The sequence below is a fragment of the Podarcis cretensis genome (genome assembly GCF_951804945.1).
Source record: "Podarcis cretensis genome assembly, chromosome: Z".
Taxonomy (NCBI): domain Eukaryota; kingdom Metazoa; phylum Chordata; class Lepidosauria; order Squamata; family Lacertidae; genus Podarcis; species Podarcis cretensis.
In genome coordinates, this window is record NC_137184.1 from 13,814,662 (window position 1) to 13,833,316 (window position 18,655).

The 18,655-nt window shown below is 46.4% G+C and overlaps 1 protein-coding gene across 6 annotated transcripts in view; it reads right to left on the reverse strand.

Moving 5' to 3' along the window:
- MED27 (mediator complex subunit 27) overlaps nt 1–18,655 on the reverse strand; it is a 171,616-nt gene that overhangs the window by 25,532 nt on the left and 127,429 nt on the right. For 4 of the 6 annotated variants that reach the window (XR_013835008.1, XM_079962574.1, XM_079962578.1 and 1 more), the window contains 2 exons: nt 10,202–10,309; nt 922–962 (listed from right to left, as the gene is read on the reverse strand). Coding sequence is in view for 5 of the 6 variants with exons in the window: in XM_079962574.1 (XP_079818700.1) it covers nt 922–962; nt 10,202–10,309 (149 nt within the window). In the remaining variant the exon portion in view is untranslated. The remainder of the gene's footprint in view (nt 1–921; nt 963–10,201; nt 10,310–18,655) is intronic. The other 2 variants (XM_079962576.1, XM_079962575.1) reach the window with 1 other exon arrangement.

The following is an 18,655-nucleotide window of genomic DNA, read 5'->3' on the forward strand; positions in this document are numbered from 1 at the left end:
CATCATCTGGGCAAACTTGGTTGGTCCTTCAGGGGAGAGTACAACCTCAATCTAAGACCAGCCAAAAACCTCTATCCAGAGCAGTATGTTTCCCTACTTATAGTGCCTCTATTTTGTCTGGACTAAAGTCTCTGCTTGTTCTCCCTCATTTAGCCCAAACAGCTTCCAGGCACCAGTTCAGGAGTTCAACAGCCTCCCTGGGATGAAGAGGTGGAAAAAGGAGATACAGCAGTGCCATCTGTATATTGCTTATGTTTCAATTCACATCCCTGGGTGACTTTCCCATTTGCTACTAGGCTAGAGCTTAAATGCAATGCTGTCCTCACATACCTGATTGAGTGCCAATATTGCTCAAATGGTTGCACTTATGAAGACAAACCAAAAGCCTTGTTTATCTTCTGCTGTTTCATCTGTAATAATTTAGGCTGCTATCCTAACCTCACATAATTAGGAGTAAGCTCTATTGAATTCAACAGGACTTATTCTGAGTAGACCTACTTAGGAATGAACTTTTGCATGAGCATCTATAGAGGTTTTCATGCAATTACCTATTGCTGTACTGCCACAATATAAACTCATACAAACAAGTCCTCCTGGGCTACTTCACCCTCCACCTAGACAGCACAATCGCTTCAATTCATTTGGAACAGGTTGTGCTGATCCATGTGAATATTTAACAGTGTCAGAACTGTGTCTGTAACAAGGGCATCTCTCATAAAGCCTTGATGCAGTCTTGTGTCCACAACATAAGCAATTCAGTGACAAGTGACACAGAAAACATTTAGCTGAATTAAGCCAGAAAACTGGCCTACAGGGACCAAATAAAATGCCCCCCCCCCTGAATATTGTATTTAGATTCCTGGGAAGGAGAGACCTTTGTTAAGCAGAAGTTAAGGTCACAGGGTAATGTTATGCACACACCTGAGATTCAGATGCCTTTTACATTTTTCAAGAGCAGCGGGCTGAAAAAGCAATACATTTCAATATTAAAACACAGTCTTGCAACTGGATTTTGGGGTTTAAAGGATTGTGGAGAGCATGGATTAGTGAAATGTGCCACTAAGTAACTGAGTTCAATTTTATGTAGATGGTTGCTATGCTTTTGGTAAAGCTGGGGGTAGATCAAGACAAACTCCTTGCAGTATTCTAGCAGCCCACCCCAACAATCACAAATTTATGGCTCACTCCTTTTCAATTCCAAATATCTTGCACTAGCTCTGTTTTTCCTCTCCTATCTGGAAGACACCCCACCTCATTTAACATTCTTGTAAATATCATTATTATTTATTCATATGACACCATCAATATGCAGGTGCTTTAGAGAGTACAGGAGGGCAAGCCCTTGCCCAGAGGAGCTTGAAATCCATAAATCTGGCACAGGAGAGACAACAGAAGGTAGGGAAGTGGAGGGAGAGGTAAACATGGAAGAACTGGTATTTAAGATCAAGCCATGGTTGAATCATGGGAACTAGAGGGTTCTGCCAAAGGAGGATTCATGCTCTTTCTCAGTTCCACTTTCAGCTCTGTGAGTTTTTCAAGGCTCAGATTAATTCTACTTGATCCAACTTTTACCCAGATCCCTTGCAAAAGTGGACACTCACTTTCTTTAGGAGCGGCTATTCCATGGGGGGAGAGAAGAGAAATGTGACCTTGGGCCTAAATAGGTTGGCAACCTCTAGTTTCAAGGCTCACTCTGGCTCCATGTTAACTGGAATGATGGGGTTGCTTTTACGCTATGCTCTGAGTAGCAGGTGTACCTTCCACATATGTGATGATGACGATGTTTATTTATCTTTCTTTTCTCCAGACTAGTACTCAATGTGGCTTACACAAATTAAAACAACACAGATATAGTACAGAAGACTAACAACATCTCTTCTCCCACCTATCTTCTCTCCCAGCCTTATACTGTATACATTAACGCCTCACATTGAATGTAACTCATCTGTAGAAAAGACTCTACAACCTGAAAATAGAGACAATGCATGCACTTTTGTAATCCAATAAAATCTTTTATAAAAACTAAATTAAAAAGATAATAGTTGAAAAGTACCGTATTTTTTGCTCTATAAGACTCACTTTTTTCCCTCCTAAAAAGTAAGGGGAAATGTGTGTGCGTCTTATGGAGTGAATGCAGGCTGCGCAGCTATCCCAGAAGCCAAAACACAAGAGAGATCGCTGCTTTCGCTGCACAGCAATCCCTCTTCTTGTTTTGGCTTCTGAGATTCAGAATATTTTTTTTCTTGTTTTCCTCCTCCAAAAATTAGGTGCGTCATGGTCTGGTGCGTCTTATAGAGCGAAAAATACGGTAATTAAACTACAATAGTTAAAACAAATTTATTAAAATATGAACAGTAAAAATAACACAACACTATTAGAAAGCCCTCACAACGCTATTTAAAAGCCCTTTTCTTAAAAAACAAAACAAAAAAAAAGTCACACCCCAAAAGCCTGTTAGAATAAAATGGTCTTCACTTGCTGACAAAAGGACGGAGCCAGTCTAGCTTCTCTAAGGAGGGAGTTCCAAATTCTGGGAGCAGCCACCGAGGTGAGAGGGCCCCCACCAAACTGTTGGTTTCTGCTCTCTTCACTGTGCAGCGAAATGCTTGTCACAAGACAATGTTTACATTCCAGTCAGAGTTGCTGTTGGAGTTTCTCACGGGAAAGGAGACTGGATGTGACGTACACTGGTTTCCTGTTTTTCACTGTTCAGTCTGTGCTTCTCTCCGTGCTTTAGAGGAGAGAGGATGCTTTCTCTGCTCCGGCAGAGGCAAGATGTTTTTCTGTAATCTACCAGCTTTGAAATGTAAATAAAGCAATATAGAGTATGTGCACGTATTCCTCATCATTCCGCTGTGCACGGGACACTGCAAAATCAACACAAACATGTCTGTGAGGGTGGGCAGGACCGAGTCTTTCCCAAAGATTTCAGAGCGCAGGCAGATTCAGGAGAATATGGTCCAGCAGATAACTTAGGCCTAAGTTGTATAGGGCCTTTAAAGTCATAACCAGCACTTTGAATTATGTCCAGAAACAGACAGGTAGCCATGGGGCTAGCATTGCCAGCCTGTGATCCACACATAGGTGGAAAAAAACCTAACAACATTACCTGGATCAGTGCAGAAGCAACTGCAGAGCCAGTGAAAATCAAACCATGCAGCTGGATCAAAGTTATCTGATCCAATGAGCAAGACTGGCTGTTTCAAAACCAACACCCTTTCCTTTCCTTTCCTGTCATGGTGGCACTTGCCAACATGAGCACCATGGCTTCATAAAGGATCAAGTCTCTCAGTATTTATTTTCATTCTTTTGTTAAAAACAAAACAAAGAAAAGATGAACCAGACAGAAAAAGCACAATGCCAGTCACAACAACTGAAATCAGTTCTGAACGGTAATTCCTTAGCATAGGAGCTGAAGAGCCCTAATGTACGTAATTCAATTCTTGCATTCTTTTTAATGCTCACCAAGGTTTTAAAAATAAAATGGAGCCATATGCAAGGCCTGTAAACCCACCACCATGAAACCAGACGAATGAGGTGGGTGTGCTAAACAATGCATTGTTGCAGGTCTATTATTCTTCAACTTTTCACTTTCAATCAAGACACACATTTGTAACTAAAAAGCTGCTGAGAGCACAATTTCAAGGCATCCTCTGCATGTGAATTAAATTGGGCCTCAATTCACTCTCTCTCTTTCTCCCAGTGCCCTACTCTCCCCACCCACCCCCAGCACAAGTAACAAGAGGCCATTTTCTGAAGGTCGTCTGAACGATTTCAAAGGCGATAACAAATCAAAATGTTCCCTGCATCTAATATCAAACAGGGCTGATGCCAACTCTTATTAGAGAAATCGGATTCAACCCCCCTCCCCTTTACCCAAACACACACACATCCTGCTTTGAAGTGGAAAGAATGCCGGGATCAGAAATTACTCGAGAGACGGTTCTGGCTGTCTTTGAAGCTTTCCTTTGATACCACTATTTCTTCTCCTCACTTATGCTGGGAGGCAAAAAGCTGCCTTTTCTTATTGATATGGGGTAATTAACGAAGTCAGAACATTACCATAACCCAGGTGGCTTAACAGGGCAATTCAACAGAGACACCCCCCTCCTCACATTCCTTAAGCCTTACCTAGTGCAAAAACCTATTTGGCCAGGTAGCACTGCCCATTCCAAACTTGTCAAGTCATGGCTCTTTCCCCACTTCCAGTGCTTGTACAAATGCAGCAAGTCACGACTGCCAAAGAAATACTAATGCAGTTTTTGTTTTGATTAGCAGAGCTGGGTGAGCAAATTAATGGCTCGGGTCAAAGTCTGTCCCAAAAGGATGAGCTGCAAGAAGTCCGTTAGTCAAGTATCTGAAAGGTACCAGCTAATTGCCTGTCATGCGTGGACTGTGCCACTGACAGAAGTGGGGAGAGTATGCCTGAAAATATGGGTGGCATGAAGCCACTCGTGCTGCTATGTGGCCAATTAAAATGCATCAGTCTGTGGTGGAGCGATGGACCAGGAGAAACTGCAGGAGAATCAGAGCCAGAACTGGTTGTAAAGTGAAGACTGACAGGTCCCAGTTTGCATCCAAAAAGGGGGGAGGGGGCAGCAGCAGCAGCACAGAGTAACTGCCACAACACAGGTTGCTTAACAGGGTAATTCAAGTGAGACTGCGATGAAGCACCCACCTAGTGCAAAAGGCAAGAAGCAATTTAGACCACAGGATGTTAAATGCCTAATGCACAATACAAAGCAAAGCGTTAATAGTTCTCATCTCATGTCTTCCACTCTGCATTATAAATGGTCCACCTTTTCACCATGTTGGGGAAGGGAGGGGGGAATACCCACAGGATGCCATCCAATAAAAACATGCTTAAGGCTACTGATTTCAGCTGGCCTGAGCAAACTGTCTCTAGGACTGTGGTCCCAGTGACTTACTTCCAAGCCAACCAAGAAGTATCAGTGCAACTGATTTTAGTGGGACTTCTAAGTAAAATGCCTGAAAGAACTGAAAGTAAATCGTCAGTCAAATACTTAGAATTCAAACGGCAAATCTACTTATTCCAAGAGCCTAGAATATGAGCAGGGCCTTGCCAGCTGGTATGCCTGTTTTCACTTTGTTAGGAAACTCTTACCCCTTGCTTTGCTTCACCTCCTTAAGCCTGGAAACACTTTCTTGAGATGCATCTGTGTTGCCAACTTTCTCACCCACACCCCTTTTAATGAAGCCTTTGGCTTATCCCCTTCACCCTACATGCAACAGCATTTGTTTTTTTGCCTCTTTTTAAAATTTTATTTGTTTAACAAAATTTATACACTACTTGACTAGAGGAAAACACCCATGCAGTTTACTAAAAAACAACCCCTCTCCTTCCCACTGTTGAAATTTAGATTTTTGGTTTAGAAATTAAGATTTCAGGGCAGGGACAGATATTCTTCTTTCCTTTATGAAGCACTATGTTGAGTTATGGTGTTATGTGGGGGGAGGGGAGTAACAAAGGAGAAGGTTAAGCATTTTCTCTCTCTACTTTGGCATGATAATTTCCTGTCCATCTTTTCTTCATTGCCATTTGCATTTTGAATAGGAAGAACAACAGGCCCCTTTCATGGTTAAGACAAGAGTTTTGATTTTTATAATCTACTTTTCTTTTCTTTTAGGACATCTCTCTCAACCACTGGAAGCGAGAGTGGATAAACTAGAACAAGCTTGTTCAACATCACTTAAGCAGTTTCCCCAAAACAGCTCTTCAAGAAGAAAATCCAGCTATGATGGCAATCACTCAGTCCCAAAAAGGTGCAGTTAAGAAAGCAATACTGCACTAGTTCAACCAAACCTCTCCTCACTGTCACTGCAGCTGAAAAATGATGTGTGGATCTTCAGCAAAAGTCCAACTCAGTGCTACCAAAAGCCCTGAAACAAAGCCATAAAATCAAGGCCCAGGGGCCAAGCGGCCCCCCAGGAATATCTGGCTCTTATATCTGGCTTTTGCAGGTAATGGGGGTGGGGGGGTGGGCCTAGCTGGGGTCCTCTAGAGGGGCTCCATTGAGACTCCCAGCTTATGGGGGAGGGCTTCCCCCTCCTTGCAGCTCTGGAGTCTAAAAGTGCCAAGTGTCCTTCAGCATCCTTCTGTGGACCTCAAGCTGCTGAGCACCAGAGGGATGCTGATTTGCAAGGGGAAGCAGGAAATCCTGGAAAATGATCCTCCTTCCCCTTTCCCCCTGACTGTTTTTGGAACTGTGTGCAAAAGAGAAATCCTTGAAAAGGTTGCTCGCCAAGCAAAGTTGAAAAGGGGAAGTTTCATTGCTTTCTTCTTTTGCTTCCCTCAATGTCTCAGAGGTTAGTTAAAGAGATAGAACACCACCTCCTGTCCTTTTTGGGGCCAGATGCTTTTGTCATGCTTAAACAATTTACATGGCAAGTTCACAAGATAAGCACTTTGGCGTATTGCTTACTTAGGTGTTCTTTCTCTGTCTCTGTCTCTCAGTGTGTGTGAGTGTGTTGGATTTAGAGGACAACATACATGTTTACACCATGCGTATACATAAAGAGGGTACTGCTGCATACAATCATCTACAAAAAAAATCAGTTGTCTTTATACTGAAAATAAAATACCTGCAATTAAATAAATGTGATGCTGACATATGAAGCACTTTGTATTTATCCCTTCCTGTAATTTGGAAGGGAAATGTAGCCAATCCACTCTAAATTCTTTAATTGCAATGATTCAGCAGCCAGCAATTTTTAAGGAAAACTTGTGGAGTATTTTTTCCTTTTAGTTTATTCTTTAGAGCAGGTATGGACAAACTTGGCCCTCCAGCTGTTTTGGGACTACAACTCCCATCATCCCTAGCTAACAGGACCAGTGGTCAGGGATGATGGGAATTGTAGTCCCAAAACAGCTGGAGGGCCATGTTTGTCCATGCCTGCTTTTAGAGCCTTAAACTGCAAGCCTTTACTACTAAGAAGAATGTCCCACTGAATTCAATGGAGCTTGCTCCCAGGAAACTGTGTAAAGATTCTATAGTCTTATACTGCAATCTTAAGCATTTTTATTCAGAAGTAACTCCCACTGAGTTCAATAGGGCTTACTCTCTGGGTATGTGCCTGATCATTATCAGTTTCCATTAACTATCACCTGTCTGTCTGTCTGTCTGTCTGTCATAATACTTAGAATTTGTCAAATGATCTATTACTCTCTGATGAGATCTGCTTAAGGTTGAATGAAAGCCATATATACACAGGGACAATTTTACTATCTGGAGAGACTATCTCTTTTCCAGACTTTTGAAGCTACTTTTTATGCCCTTTGTGAACAAATGTGCTGAGAGATGTGTGTGTGTGTCTGTACGCAAACACACGTGGGGTGTGTGTGTGACAAACTGGGTCTTTGGCCCTGGGTGACAGAAAGTTTCGGCCCTGGCTCTTGGAATTCACTCACCACATGCCACAGTCCCTTCTCATCCACCCTCATCCACCCAGGCCACTCTCTTCCTGAGCCTTGCTTTGTACCCTCCTTGAGTGTTTTTGCCTTGTTGGACTGTGCTCTTGAACTCTGATAAGGACTCTTGTATGCTTGGAGGATACAGAAGTGTGTGTGTGTGTGTGTGTGTGTGTGTGTGTGTATAATCTAGCCTACTGCACAAGGTAAAAATTTATTTTCATTGCTCTACCCACTTCTACCTCTGGCTCTGCCCACCACTGGCATATGGCCCTTGGAAGGTTGATGAGAAGGGAATGTGGCCCTTGGGCTGAAGAAGGTTCCTCACCCTTGTCATATGCTTTACTGAATATGAATATGCTTTACTGAATATGAGTCACCAGCTCTGTAAGGATCTGAGACTCCCTATTCTAGCCTGACCCAGGATAACTCTGCAATCCAAACTTATGCACACATGAATTTGATTTCCATTGGGGCTTTTTTGAATTCTATGCCCCTTTGCTATACTATGATAATAATATTTATAGCTTCATCCATGTATCTGGCATTTTATGGAGTAAAAGAAGAAGACAGGTCTCTGCCCTTAGGCACTTACAAATCTAAATAAAGACTGAAGAAGAGTTTGTATTTGATATCCCGCTTTATCACTACCCTAAAGAGTCTCAAAGCGGCTAACAATCTCCATTCCCTTCCTCCCCCACAACAAACACTCTGTGAGATGAATGAGGCTGAGAGACTTCAGGGCAGTGTGACTAGCCCAAGGTCATCCAGCAGCTGCATGTGGAGGAGCAGAGACGCGAACCCGGTTCACCAGATTATGAGTCCGCTGCTCTTAACCACAACACCACACTGGCTCTCTCTCTGACTGGTGTATGTGTGTGTCTCTGGCAGCTGGAAAGGTAGGCTTTTGTAATCTTACTAATTAAGTTATTAAATGTGTATTCTGCCCTTACTCCCAAAGATCCCAGTATGGAAAAATGATAGCAGATGGCACTACTCAAATACTCTGCTACAAGCTCCTTCACAAGCTTTATTTTATTTTAGGACATTTCTACCTTGCCTTTCATGTATGCTCACGCATACCCTGCCCCCCCCACCCCAAAGCAGCTTCCAGATTGAAAACACAAAAATTCAATAAGTACAATGTTGTGAAGATTAAAAAAAAAATATGACTGATTGCAAGTCACCTCAAGCACTTGCTGGTAAAAAGGGGTCCAAGTGTATTAAATTTATGAGATACCCCAGCTCCACTTTGAGGTGCCAGATAGATTATTATCTCTTTTGCACATTGAAAAGAAAAGGAGGATTTTTGGACAGTCAGTTTTTAGATTTTATTTTACTGGTATCTTAAATGTCTGCTTCACTTGTATGCTCCCTTGCAAAGGAAGTGAAGTGAAGTGAAGAACCTTCTTTAGATGGATGAGAACCAGAACTGTGTGTTCTTCTGTGTGGAAGCGAAATGCATCCCTTAAGGTTCCCACCTGACAAAGCTTCCAGAAGAAACATGCACTGGTGCTGTCAGTCAGTTCCAGGAAAAGAGTGGCACAAGTTCCCCCTCCTTTCAGGACATTCCAGAAGCTTCTGCACATGTGCAGTGTCCCTACCTCAGCCTGTGCGTGTTACTAGGCAACCCAGTTTAAAGCCAGGCCAAGGCAATCTTTGGACACCTTTTATTTTCTCTCTAGTGGGAGAATCTTTTACCTGAAAAATGGAATTATATGTTCTCTCCAGCAGAGCAGATCCACCCCCACTACCGCCTTTTAAATCCTAAGGAGAGCAAGCAGCTAAGGAACTCAGGGGTCAGTGCGTAACACAATGTTGTATGTTACAAGAGATTCGCTTTTTTGAAAAATAATTCTGTCCTCATTATAACATGGCCTATGGGTGCCAAGTGCTTGTCTGGTTATAATGAACCTTGTATTTTTAATGGGTTTTGTAATAAGGAGAGAGAGAGAGATCCAGAGGGGCGGGGAAGAATGTGAGAGACAGGAGTGCTTAGTACTTGTTACTGGCAAAAAGGTGAGCCTAGGTGGGTATCTCAGCAAGAGCCCATTCTACTCTGAAGAGAGAAAGAAACCAACTTGAAGGCTGTCAGGTCCCATTAACATCCTCTAAAGCTCCACAGAAAGCCATATGGAGTGCATGCAGTCGAGAGAAATTAGGGGTTCAAACCAGGTGACTTTTTTTTCCATAAAGCAGATCACTCATGGAAGCAGGTTGCACTTCCTTAATATCTGCCATTCAGAATGCTGTGGTTACCATCAGATTAAACCAACTTGGGAAAAGTCCCTGATTTCTCATCAGAAAGAGGTTTTTCTTATTGAATGGAAAATTGGTGTACAATTTCCTGGTGGCTTGGTGGTGGGGAGAGAAATCCAAAGCCTGGGCAACTGATGTGCCCCAGCAATAGTAGATACTAATAATGACGCAACATGGGCCTAAGGCAAGTGTGGAGAACTTTTGGCCATTCAGAAGCTGCTTAATGATAATTCCCATCAGCTTTAGCAAGCATGGGTAATGGCCAAGTATTGTGGTACTTGCTGTCCAGCAACATCGGGGTGGGGAGCAAGGATCCTCACACCTGGTCTAAGGGCTGAGGACATAGTAAATCAGGAGAGAAGTTATCTAAAATTAAAAGTGGGATGCTTTACATAAATAACATTCTTGGGCCAGGGATGCATCAGTTGTAGAGACTTGCTCTTCTGTAATTGTCTGAGCACCAAGTTCCATATAAACATCCATAGTAAAGGGAAATATGGAAGAGACACTTACCTTGCCATCATCTGTGTATACATTTTCATGATACCCCTTGACAATTGTTCGGTCAATGAAGAGGCTCCGCATCACCACTATGACTTTTAACACTTTCCCTAATGTAACCTGTCAGGGGGTGAGGGGACGTAAACGTGACAAAAAAAAGACAAAGGTAAGAAACACATACTCCATAATTTAAAAGACTGAAAGGCAAATGGGGGCTTTTCTATATGAGCATCAGAGAAGAACCCTTTATTGATAGTGTTTAGGTTCTGAACTATATATTATGCATGTCAAAATGGCTTTCCCATGTTGAGTTCTCCCCTCCACCCCACCAATATTTAGGGTTATTCCCAGATCCTGCCAACCTAGCAGTTCAAAAGCATGTCAAAGTGCAAGTAGATAAATAGGTACCACTCCAGCGGAAAGGTAAATGGTGTTTCCGTGTGCTGCTCTGGTTTTGCCAGAAGTGGCTTAGTCATGCTGGCCACAAGATCCGGAAAAATTGTATGCGGACAAATGTCGGCTCCCTCGGACAGTAAAGCAAGATGAGCGCCACAACCCCAGAGTCGTTCGCAACTGGACTTAACTGTCAGGGGTCCTTTAGAATAATAGAATCATAGAGTTGGAAGAGACCACAAGGGCCATCGAGTCCAACCCCCTGCCAAGCAGGAAACACCATCAGAGCACTCCTGACATATGGTTGTCAAGCCTCTGCTTAAAGACCTCCAAAGAAGGAGACTCCACCACACTCCTTGGCAGCAAATTCCACTGTCGAACAGCTCTTACTGTCAGGAAGTTCTTCCTAATGTTTAGGTGGAATCTTCTTTCTTGTAGTTTGGAACCATTGCTCCGTGTCCGCTTCTCTGGAGCAGCAGAAAACAACCTTTCTCCCTCCTCTATGTGACATCCTTTTATATATTTGAACATGGCTATCATATCACCCCTTAACCTCCTCTTCTCCAGGCTAAACATGCCCAGCTCCCTTAGCCGTTCTTCATAAGGCATCGTTTCCAGGCCTTTGACCATTTTGGTTGCCCTCCTCTGGACACGTTCCAGTTTGTCAGTGTCCTTCTTGAACTGTGGTGCCCAGAACTGGACACAGTACTCCAGGTGAGGTCTGACCAGAGCAGAATACAGTGGCACTAGTACTTCCCTTGATCTAGATGCAATACTCCTATTGATGCAGCCCAGAACTGCATTGGCTTTTTTAGCTGCCACGTCACACTGTTGGCTCATGTCAAGTTTGTGGTCAACCAAGACTCCTAGATCCTTTTCACATGTACTGCTCTCAAGCCAGGTGTCACCCATCTTGTATTTGTGCCTCTCATTTTTTTTGCCCAAGTGCAATACTTTACATTTCTCCCTGTTAAAATTCATCTTGTTTGTTTTGGCCCAGTTCTCTAATCTGTCAAGGTCGTTTTGAAGTGTGATCCTGTCCTCTGGGGTGTTAGCCACCCCTCCCAGTTTGGTGTCATCTGCAAATTTGATCAGGATGCCCTTGAGTCCAGGATCAAGGATGCCCTTGATCAGGATGCCCTTTACCTTTACCTTTTTAGCTCCTAACCACCACCTTGCAAGTTTTTCTGTTTCCAACAGTTCCTTTCCAACAGGGAGGCTGATGACATCCAAGCCGGGGAGGGAAAAACTTATGTCACAATTACTTTCCACATACAATCCTACCCCACTCTTGAACCTTCAGCTATGGGTTTGGATAAAGCAAATAGTATTCAGCATGGATTTATCAAAAGTATATGCTGGTGCCATATTTGGGTCAGAACTGAAACAACCTCATCCTGAGCGCCAAAGTTAAAGTTGAGCTTTGGGTTACCAAAACCAGAACATCAACTAATCTGGAAAGAAAGCACTAAATCATGTCTTTTGATTTTGAAAAACACTGGCAAGCAAAGGCTGTGAAATTTCTGCATTTCACAAAATGAATAAATAAAACTAAAACAGAGCCCAAGAGAAAAGCCAAAATAGCCAGAAGCCTCTAGGCCCACCTGCTCAAGAGAGGGAGATGAGCAAGATGGAAAATGATTAAGTTATCATAGAATCATAGAGTTGGAAGAGACCACAAGGGCCATCGAGTCCAACCCCCTGCCAAGCAGGAAACACTATCAGAGCACTCCTGACATATGGTTGTCAAGCCTCTGCTTAAAGACCTCCAAAGAAGGAGACTCCACCACAGTCCTTGGCAGCAAATTCCACTGTCGAACAGCTCTTACTGTCAGGAAGTTCTTCCTAATGTTTAGGTGGAATCTTCTTTCTTGTAGTTTGGAACCATTACAAAAAAAAAAAAAAAAAATTGAGTGGAAAAGTTGAGTGGAAGGTTTGGTGAAGAACAAGAGATATACAAAAAACCTCACTTGATAAACACAGTGATAACAGTGTGGTATTTTCTAGCACAATATAATGTGTTTAAGTTTATACTGTTTTGGAGGGTAAAATAAGAAGTGACAGATGTAGCTGTGCAGAGAAAATAAAAGACAAGCAGATTAATTGAAACCTTCAACAGACTCTCTTTCAGGGGTATTTTGCTTGATAAAAGCGATAGCACAACCTGACCTATACTAGATATAAGGAAGGAAATAACTTTATATAATGTGCATTCATTTCTGCTGAACACCTAAGCACTATTTGTGCATTTTCTAAAGTTTTCACAACAGGCTTGTTAATATTAAAAGCTTCCAGTTCTGTGCCAATATTGTATTGACACTGGAATTCCAGCAGCTGTTATGTTGACTGGAAAAGCAGAGGCACAGCGTTTCAGCAAATGAAGGTACTTTTGGAAATGAGGAACAGTCCCGTGGGATTATAGATGTCACTTCCAAAAGGCAGGTGACAGAAGGGAGAAAACCTGAAGCTCCGACATGCAGAAATCTTGAAAGGGCTAGCATGTTGAGCAGCTGCAATTAGCTTTTCAAAAATGACTCAGGTTAGATCTGTAGTCACAACTACCGTAGTTTTCGCTCCAAAACACGCACTTTTTTGCTCCTAGAAAGTAAGGGAAAATGCCTGTGCGTGTTAAGGAGCGAATGCACGGATCGGAGCCATGGCTGCCGTCAGTCAAGCAAAGCGGGAGCCGCTTACACACTCTACGAGGCTCTCGCTTTGCTTGCTTTAAAGCAACCTGGAGCCAGGGAGGAGGGAGGGAAGGAGAGCCATGGCAGCAAAGCGGGCAGCAGCCGCTTACACGGGAGGAGGGACAGACGCTAGCAAAGGTCCGTGTGCTCTCTAAACAGAGCAATGAGGCTGCAGAGGGACGGCAGGAAAGATAAAATTTAAGCAACCAGCAGCAAAATAAAACCAACCTCGAGCTCTGAGCCACGCAGTGAAAACCAGGCTGGGGATGAGGGAGAGGGGAAAACTTCGCAAATCCCTGCGTCTCAGCTGATCCACTGGGAGGGAGCAGCTTGTTTTCAGGCAGGATAGATTCGAGCATTGTCTGGGTCCTAGTGCCCCTACCACTTTTTGTGCTCCATTCTATTGCTGCTGGTGGCTGCTTAAAACTCAGGCTACAAGGAGGAGCGCTTTTACACAGCTAATGGTGAATCCCCTGCAATCCAAGTCCTCCTCACTTGCTCAAATCTATTCTGCCTCAAAACAAGGAGCGGAAGGAAAAGGCTGCAAACTGTTAAATGGAAAAAAACCCAAGCACAGGGCAAGTAGCTTAAGTATACCTTTAAATCAACAGTGCTCTTTCCCTCCCTCCTCCCCGCTCAGCTCCCCGAAAAGCTCCTTCTCCACGCGTGCTCCTTGTCCCTTGAGTGCTTTTCCTTCCCTCCCCACTTAAAACGTGGTTACAAAGCAGGGATCCACATGGATCCTCAGGATTTTTGCATTGGGCTACCCCAAACTCACCATCAGATCACATGTCTGTGGCCACAGCATGAACCATAAAAATCATGCACCCACTGTTTCGTTCTGTCAGGGACTCAGCGGGAGCGCAGGGAGGAGAGGAGATGGAAAGCGAGGGGGAGCAATCCGAGGGCAGCGTAGGAGAATATGACAGCAGCCCGATAGATTCCATGAGCCTCTCCAGCGAATCGGAAGATTCACAGAAGGGGGCGCCGATGGGCAGGGCAAGGGGCGACCCAAGGGGGACACCCCAGAAGCAAGGGGCCAGCGGGGACTCCCAGAGCACCAGTTGCAAATCAGGACCAGCTTCCCCACCAGAGCGTAGTGGGGGGGAGGAGTCCCAGGTGTCAGAGCCCACATATGCACCACCAGCGAGAGAAGATGAGTCAGGGTGGACCACGCCTCCATCGGAGAGCGAGTTAACGGTTAAGAGGAAAGTTGCAGGCTGGGCGCGCGCGCCAAGTTCAAAGGTACAGGCGAGCGGCACAGAAGGTAGCCCGGATAGGGAACCAGGTCCTAAAGCCCGCCGGAAGGAGGGGCAAGAATCGTCAGGGTCAGCGTCAGAGGAGTCGAGGAAGGATGAGACCCTAGCGGGCAGGAGGGCCCAGAGGAGAAAGGAATTTAGGAAGAGGTGGAGCAAAGCGAGAGTCTTAAACTGGTGTGGAGGGGAGGAGACTCAGACAGGACTTCGCCGGTCTAAGCTCGGGACGTAGAGCTGCACGCTGCGGCTTTGAAATGGAGACTGAATCTCAATAAAGACTTTTGTACATAACTACAGCCTAGCGTTGGTCCTCTGTGAGCTGGGACCTGGAGGCAGCTCTGACAGTAAGTCCTGTCTCAGATTTCAAAGAACCTCGCAACGTGAGAGGACGCAGCGAGGGGCGAAGATTGGTGCTTCGCGAGCTCACAAAAGCAGCACAAGATGACTACAGAAGAACGACTGGCAGCTTTGCAAGAAGCCGTGGTACAACTTAACGCAGAAATACGAGCGGCAAGGAGGAGAGAAGAGGAATCAGATGCTGTCTGCAAGGATCTGCAAAACAGGTTGGAAATGTTGACTAAACAGGGGCCACCGGCAGCCAAATCAGAAGGGATCGGGCTCGGGAAGAGAGGGGGGAGCCTGGTGTCGCATTTCGATGGGAGTCTGCAGCAATATCCTAACTTCAGAGCAGACGTAGTTTTTGCGCTAAAGTTGCTGGAGAAGGACTTTAGAGATGAGCAGGAGAAAGTAGGCTTCATACTAACGCATCTCCATGGAGAAGCTAAAGCGTGGTTGCGCAATCTGTGGAGAGATAATGATCCAGCCCTCCAAAACGCAAAAGCCTTCATTAAGGCGATGGACGATTGTTTTTTATCGGAGATAGATGTCGATGTCGCTAGAAAAGAGATTCACGGTCTGAAACAAGGCAGAGCCACTGTAAGGCAATATCATTCCCGCTTTTTTGCATTGGTCAACGCGCTGGGATGGGAAAAAGACTCAGCGTCCGTCAGGGACCTGTTCTGGGAGGGGCTGAACGGGGCTGTGAAAGACGAAATCGCAAGGGGGGAGAGGCCACGGAGCACTCAAGAAGTGGTCCAGAAGGCGTTGACGATTGGTGTGCGGCTGGAAGAACGTCCCTGGAGCAAAGATGAAGGGCGTTGGGGACGCACGCCAGCAAGGGCACCTCCTTTCTTCCCCAGAGACTCAGCGCGCGCTCAATCCACGCCTCCACTGGGAGGGGGAGAGGAGCCGATGGAGATAGGTGGTGCCAAGGCTCAGTCAGCGACCAGAGCCCTCACACCAGGAGCAGCCAAGGTGAAGCCTCCTAGAGGGAACAGGAAGTGTTACATCTGCGAAAGTGCTCAGCATATGGCAAAAGAGTGCCCCCAGAGGCTCCACAAGCACAATGCAGCCTCAGCAAAAGTAACAGAAGCAGCTCAGCAGAGGGAACCGCAGCAGGGAAACGACGAAGTCTGGCTGGAAGCAGAGCCGCTGGGGCCCAGCCAGACGAATCAGTGAAGCAGTCCCCAGGAATCTTACAGCCCACAGACCCCCTCCCGCCCAAACCAGTGGTGCAGCTCACCGCAACACTCCAGCTTCCCAATGGGCTCACCATGGAAGTGCCTATTACCATTGACTCTGGTAGCAATGCAGACTTTATGGGGGTGGATTTCATCAAGCAACATAGCATAGCGCTCCTGCCTGCCACGATGCCCCTGAAAGTAGTGACAGTCGATGGAAGAGAATTGCTGGGGGGACAGGTGGTACAGCAAACGCCGCCAATGGTGATGCGCATTGGAAATCACCGCGAAGTCATCAGCTTCAACGTCACCCAACTGTCAGACACGCCCATAGTGTTGGGCATGAGCTGGTTGGACAGGCACAGCCCGGCATTGGCATGGTACCAGCGTAAATTGACCTTCTGCTCCTCCTACTGCGCAGAACATTGCATCATGACTAACCAGGAGGACGAGGGGCAAGAGGATGACCCACAGCTACAACTGGGCATGCTGCAAGCTGTACCCGACAAGTACAAGGCGTTTTTGGAGGTCTTCTGCGAGAAGGAAGCGGACAAGCTGCCTCCCCACAGACCCTACGACTGCAAGATTGACCTCCTGCCGGGGGCAACGCTGCCGACCGGAAAACTGTACTCCATGTCTGAAGACGAACTGCAAGAGCTCAGGGAGTTCATAGATCACAATTTGAAGCGGGGATTCATCCGAGAATCCAAAGCAGTGGGGGGCAGTCCTGTTTTCTTTGTGAAGAAAAAAGACACGCCCCAGAAGAGGCTTGTAGTTGATTTCAGAATTTTAAATTCGAAAACCAAGCCCACGGCTTTCCCGATGCCCAAGATCGACGACTTGCTCGCGACGGTGAGAAAGGGACGCATCTTCACCAAGCTGGATCTACGAGGGGCGTACAATCTTATACGCATGCGGGAGGGCGACGAGTGGAAGACGGCCATGTTCACGCCCTTGGGCACCTATGAGTATAGGGTTATGCCTTTCGGTTTACAAAATGGCTCCCACTGCTTCCAAGCCTTCATGCATCACGTGTTAGCGGGGCTCCTATACAAGAAGTGCGTCTGCTTCCTGGACGACATTCTGATCTTCTCGGAATCGCAGGAGGCTCACGAGAGAGATGTCAAGGAAGTCCTGCAAAGACTACGGGAGCACAGGCTTTACGCCAAGCTGGAGAAATGCCAGTTCGACATGACGGAGGTGGATTTCCTGGGCTACAAGCTGTCCGACAAGGGAATCGCCATGGACAGCGCCAAGGTACGATCAGTACTGGACTGGAAGAGCCCGCGCAATCGGAAGGAGGTCCAGAGGTTTGTCGGCTTTGCTAACTTTTATCGCAAGTTCATCAAGGGTTTCGCTATGCAGACGGCGGCCATCACGGACACCCTCAGCTCCAAGAAGAAGAAGTTCATCTGGACGGACCAGGCGGAGCAGTCCTTTCAGAAACTCAAGCGTCTTTTCGCTTCCGAGGAACAACTGCTGCATGTGAACCCCAGCAAGCCCATGAGGGTGGAGACGGATGCCTCCGACAGAGCCGTGGGGGCAGTCCTGTTGCAGCGAGACCCGCAAGGGGATTGGAGGCCGTGTGCTTTCTACTCCAGGAAGCTCAGCAAGTCGGAGCAGAACTACACCATCTGGGACAGAGAGTTGCTGGCCATTCATGCAGCATTCAAGGCGTGGCGGCACTTCCTCATCGGAGCCAAACACACGGTGCAAGTTCGCACGGACCATAAGAACCTGGAGTACTGGCGCACGGCGCGGTTCCTGAACCAGAGACACATCCGCTGGGCGGAGTTCTTTGCGGATTTCGACTTCAGGATAGAATATATCCCCGGAGACAACAACGTCATGGCTGATGCGCTATCCAGGAAGCCGCAGTATCTGGAGGAAGCAGCACCGGTAGCGGCCAAACACATTTTCGCACCCAAGGCGTGGGCATGCGCTTCTGCCACAATAGACCTGGAAGCGATACGGCGCGAGCTGCGAACAGATTCCTTCGCGCGCTCCAAGATGGAGGAGGTGCGCAGCGGCACGGCAAAGGACGATGAGTTCCAGATACGCGACGGACTGCTCCTCCGCAAGGGGGCCATCTACGTACCGGGAGATGAACTCCGCGCGACAGTACTGCAACAGCTACACGACGCACCCAGCGCCGGACATTTCGGCAGGGAAAAGACGGTGGAATTAGTAGCCAGAGACTTTTGGTGGCCCAAGATGCGGGGAGAAGTCGCGGAATACGTCACGAGGTGCGACACCTGCCAAAGGACCAAGCCAGTACACAGACCGCCGGCGGGACTGTTAGACCCGCTACAGACCCCGTCCGAACCGTGGGAGAGGGTAGCCTTGGACTTTGTCACTGACCTGCCCAGCTCGAGGGGCAAAACAGCAGTACTTGTGGTAGTCGACATGTTCACCAAGATGGCGCACTTCATTCCTTGCGCGAAGGTGGCCACAGCGGAACAGACAGCCAAGCTGTTCATAGACCACGTGTTCAAGGTACACGGCCTGCCACGGTCTATCCTGTCTGACAGGGGGCGCCAGTTCATCTCGAGTTTCTGGCGGAAGCTGATGGGGATCCTGAACGTCAAGGTCAACCTAGCGTCGGCAAGA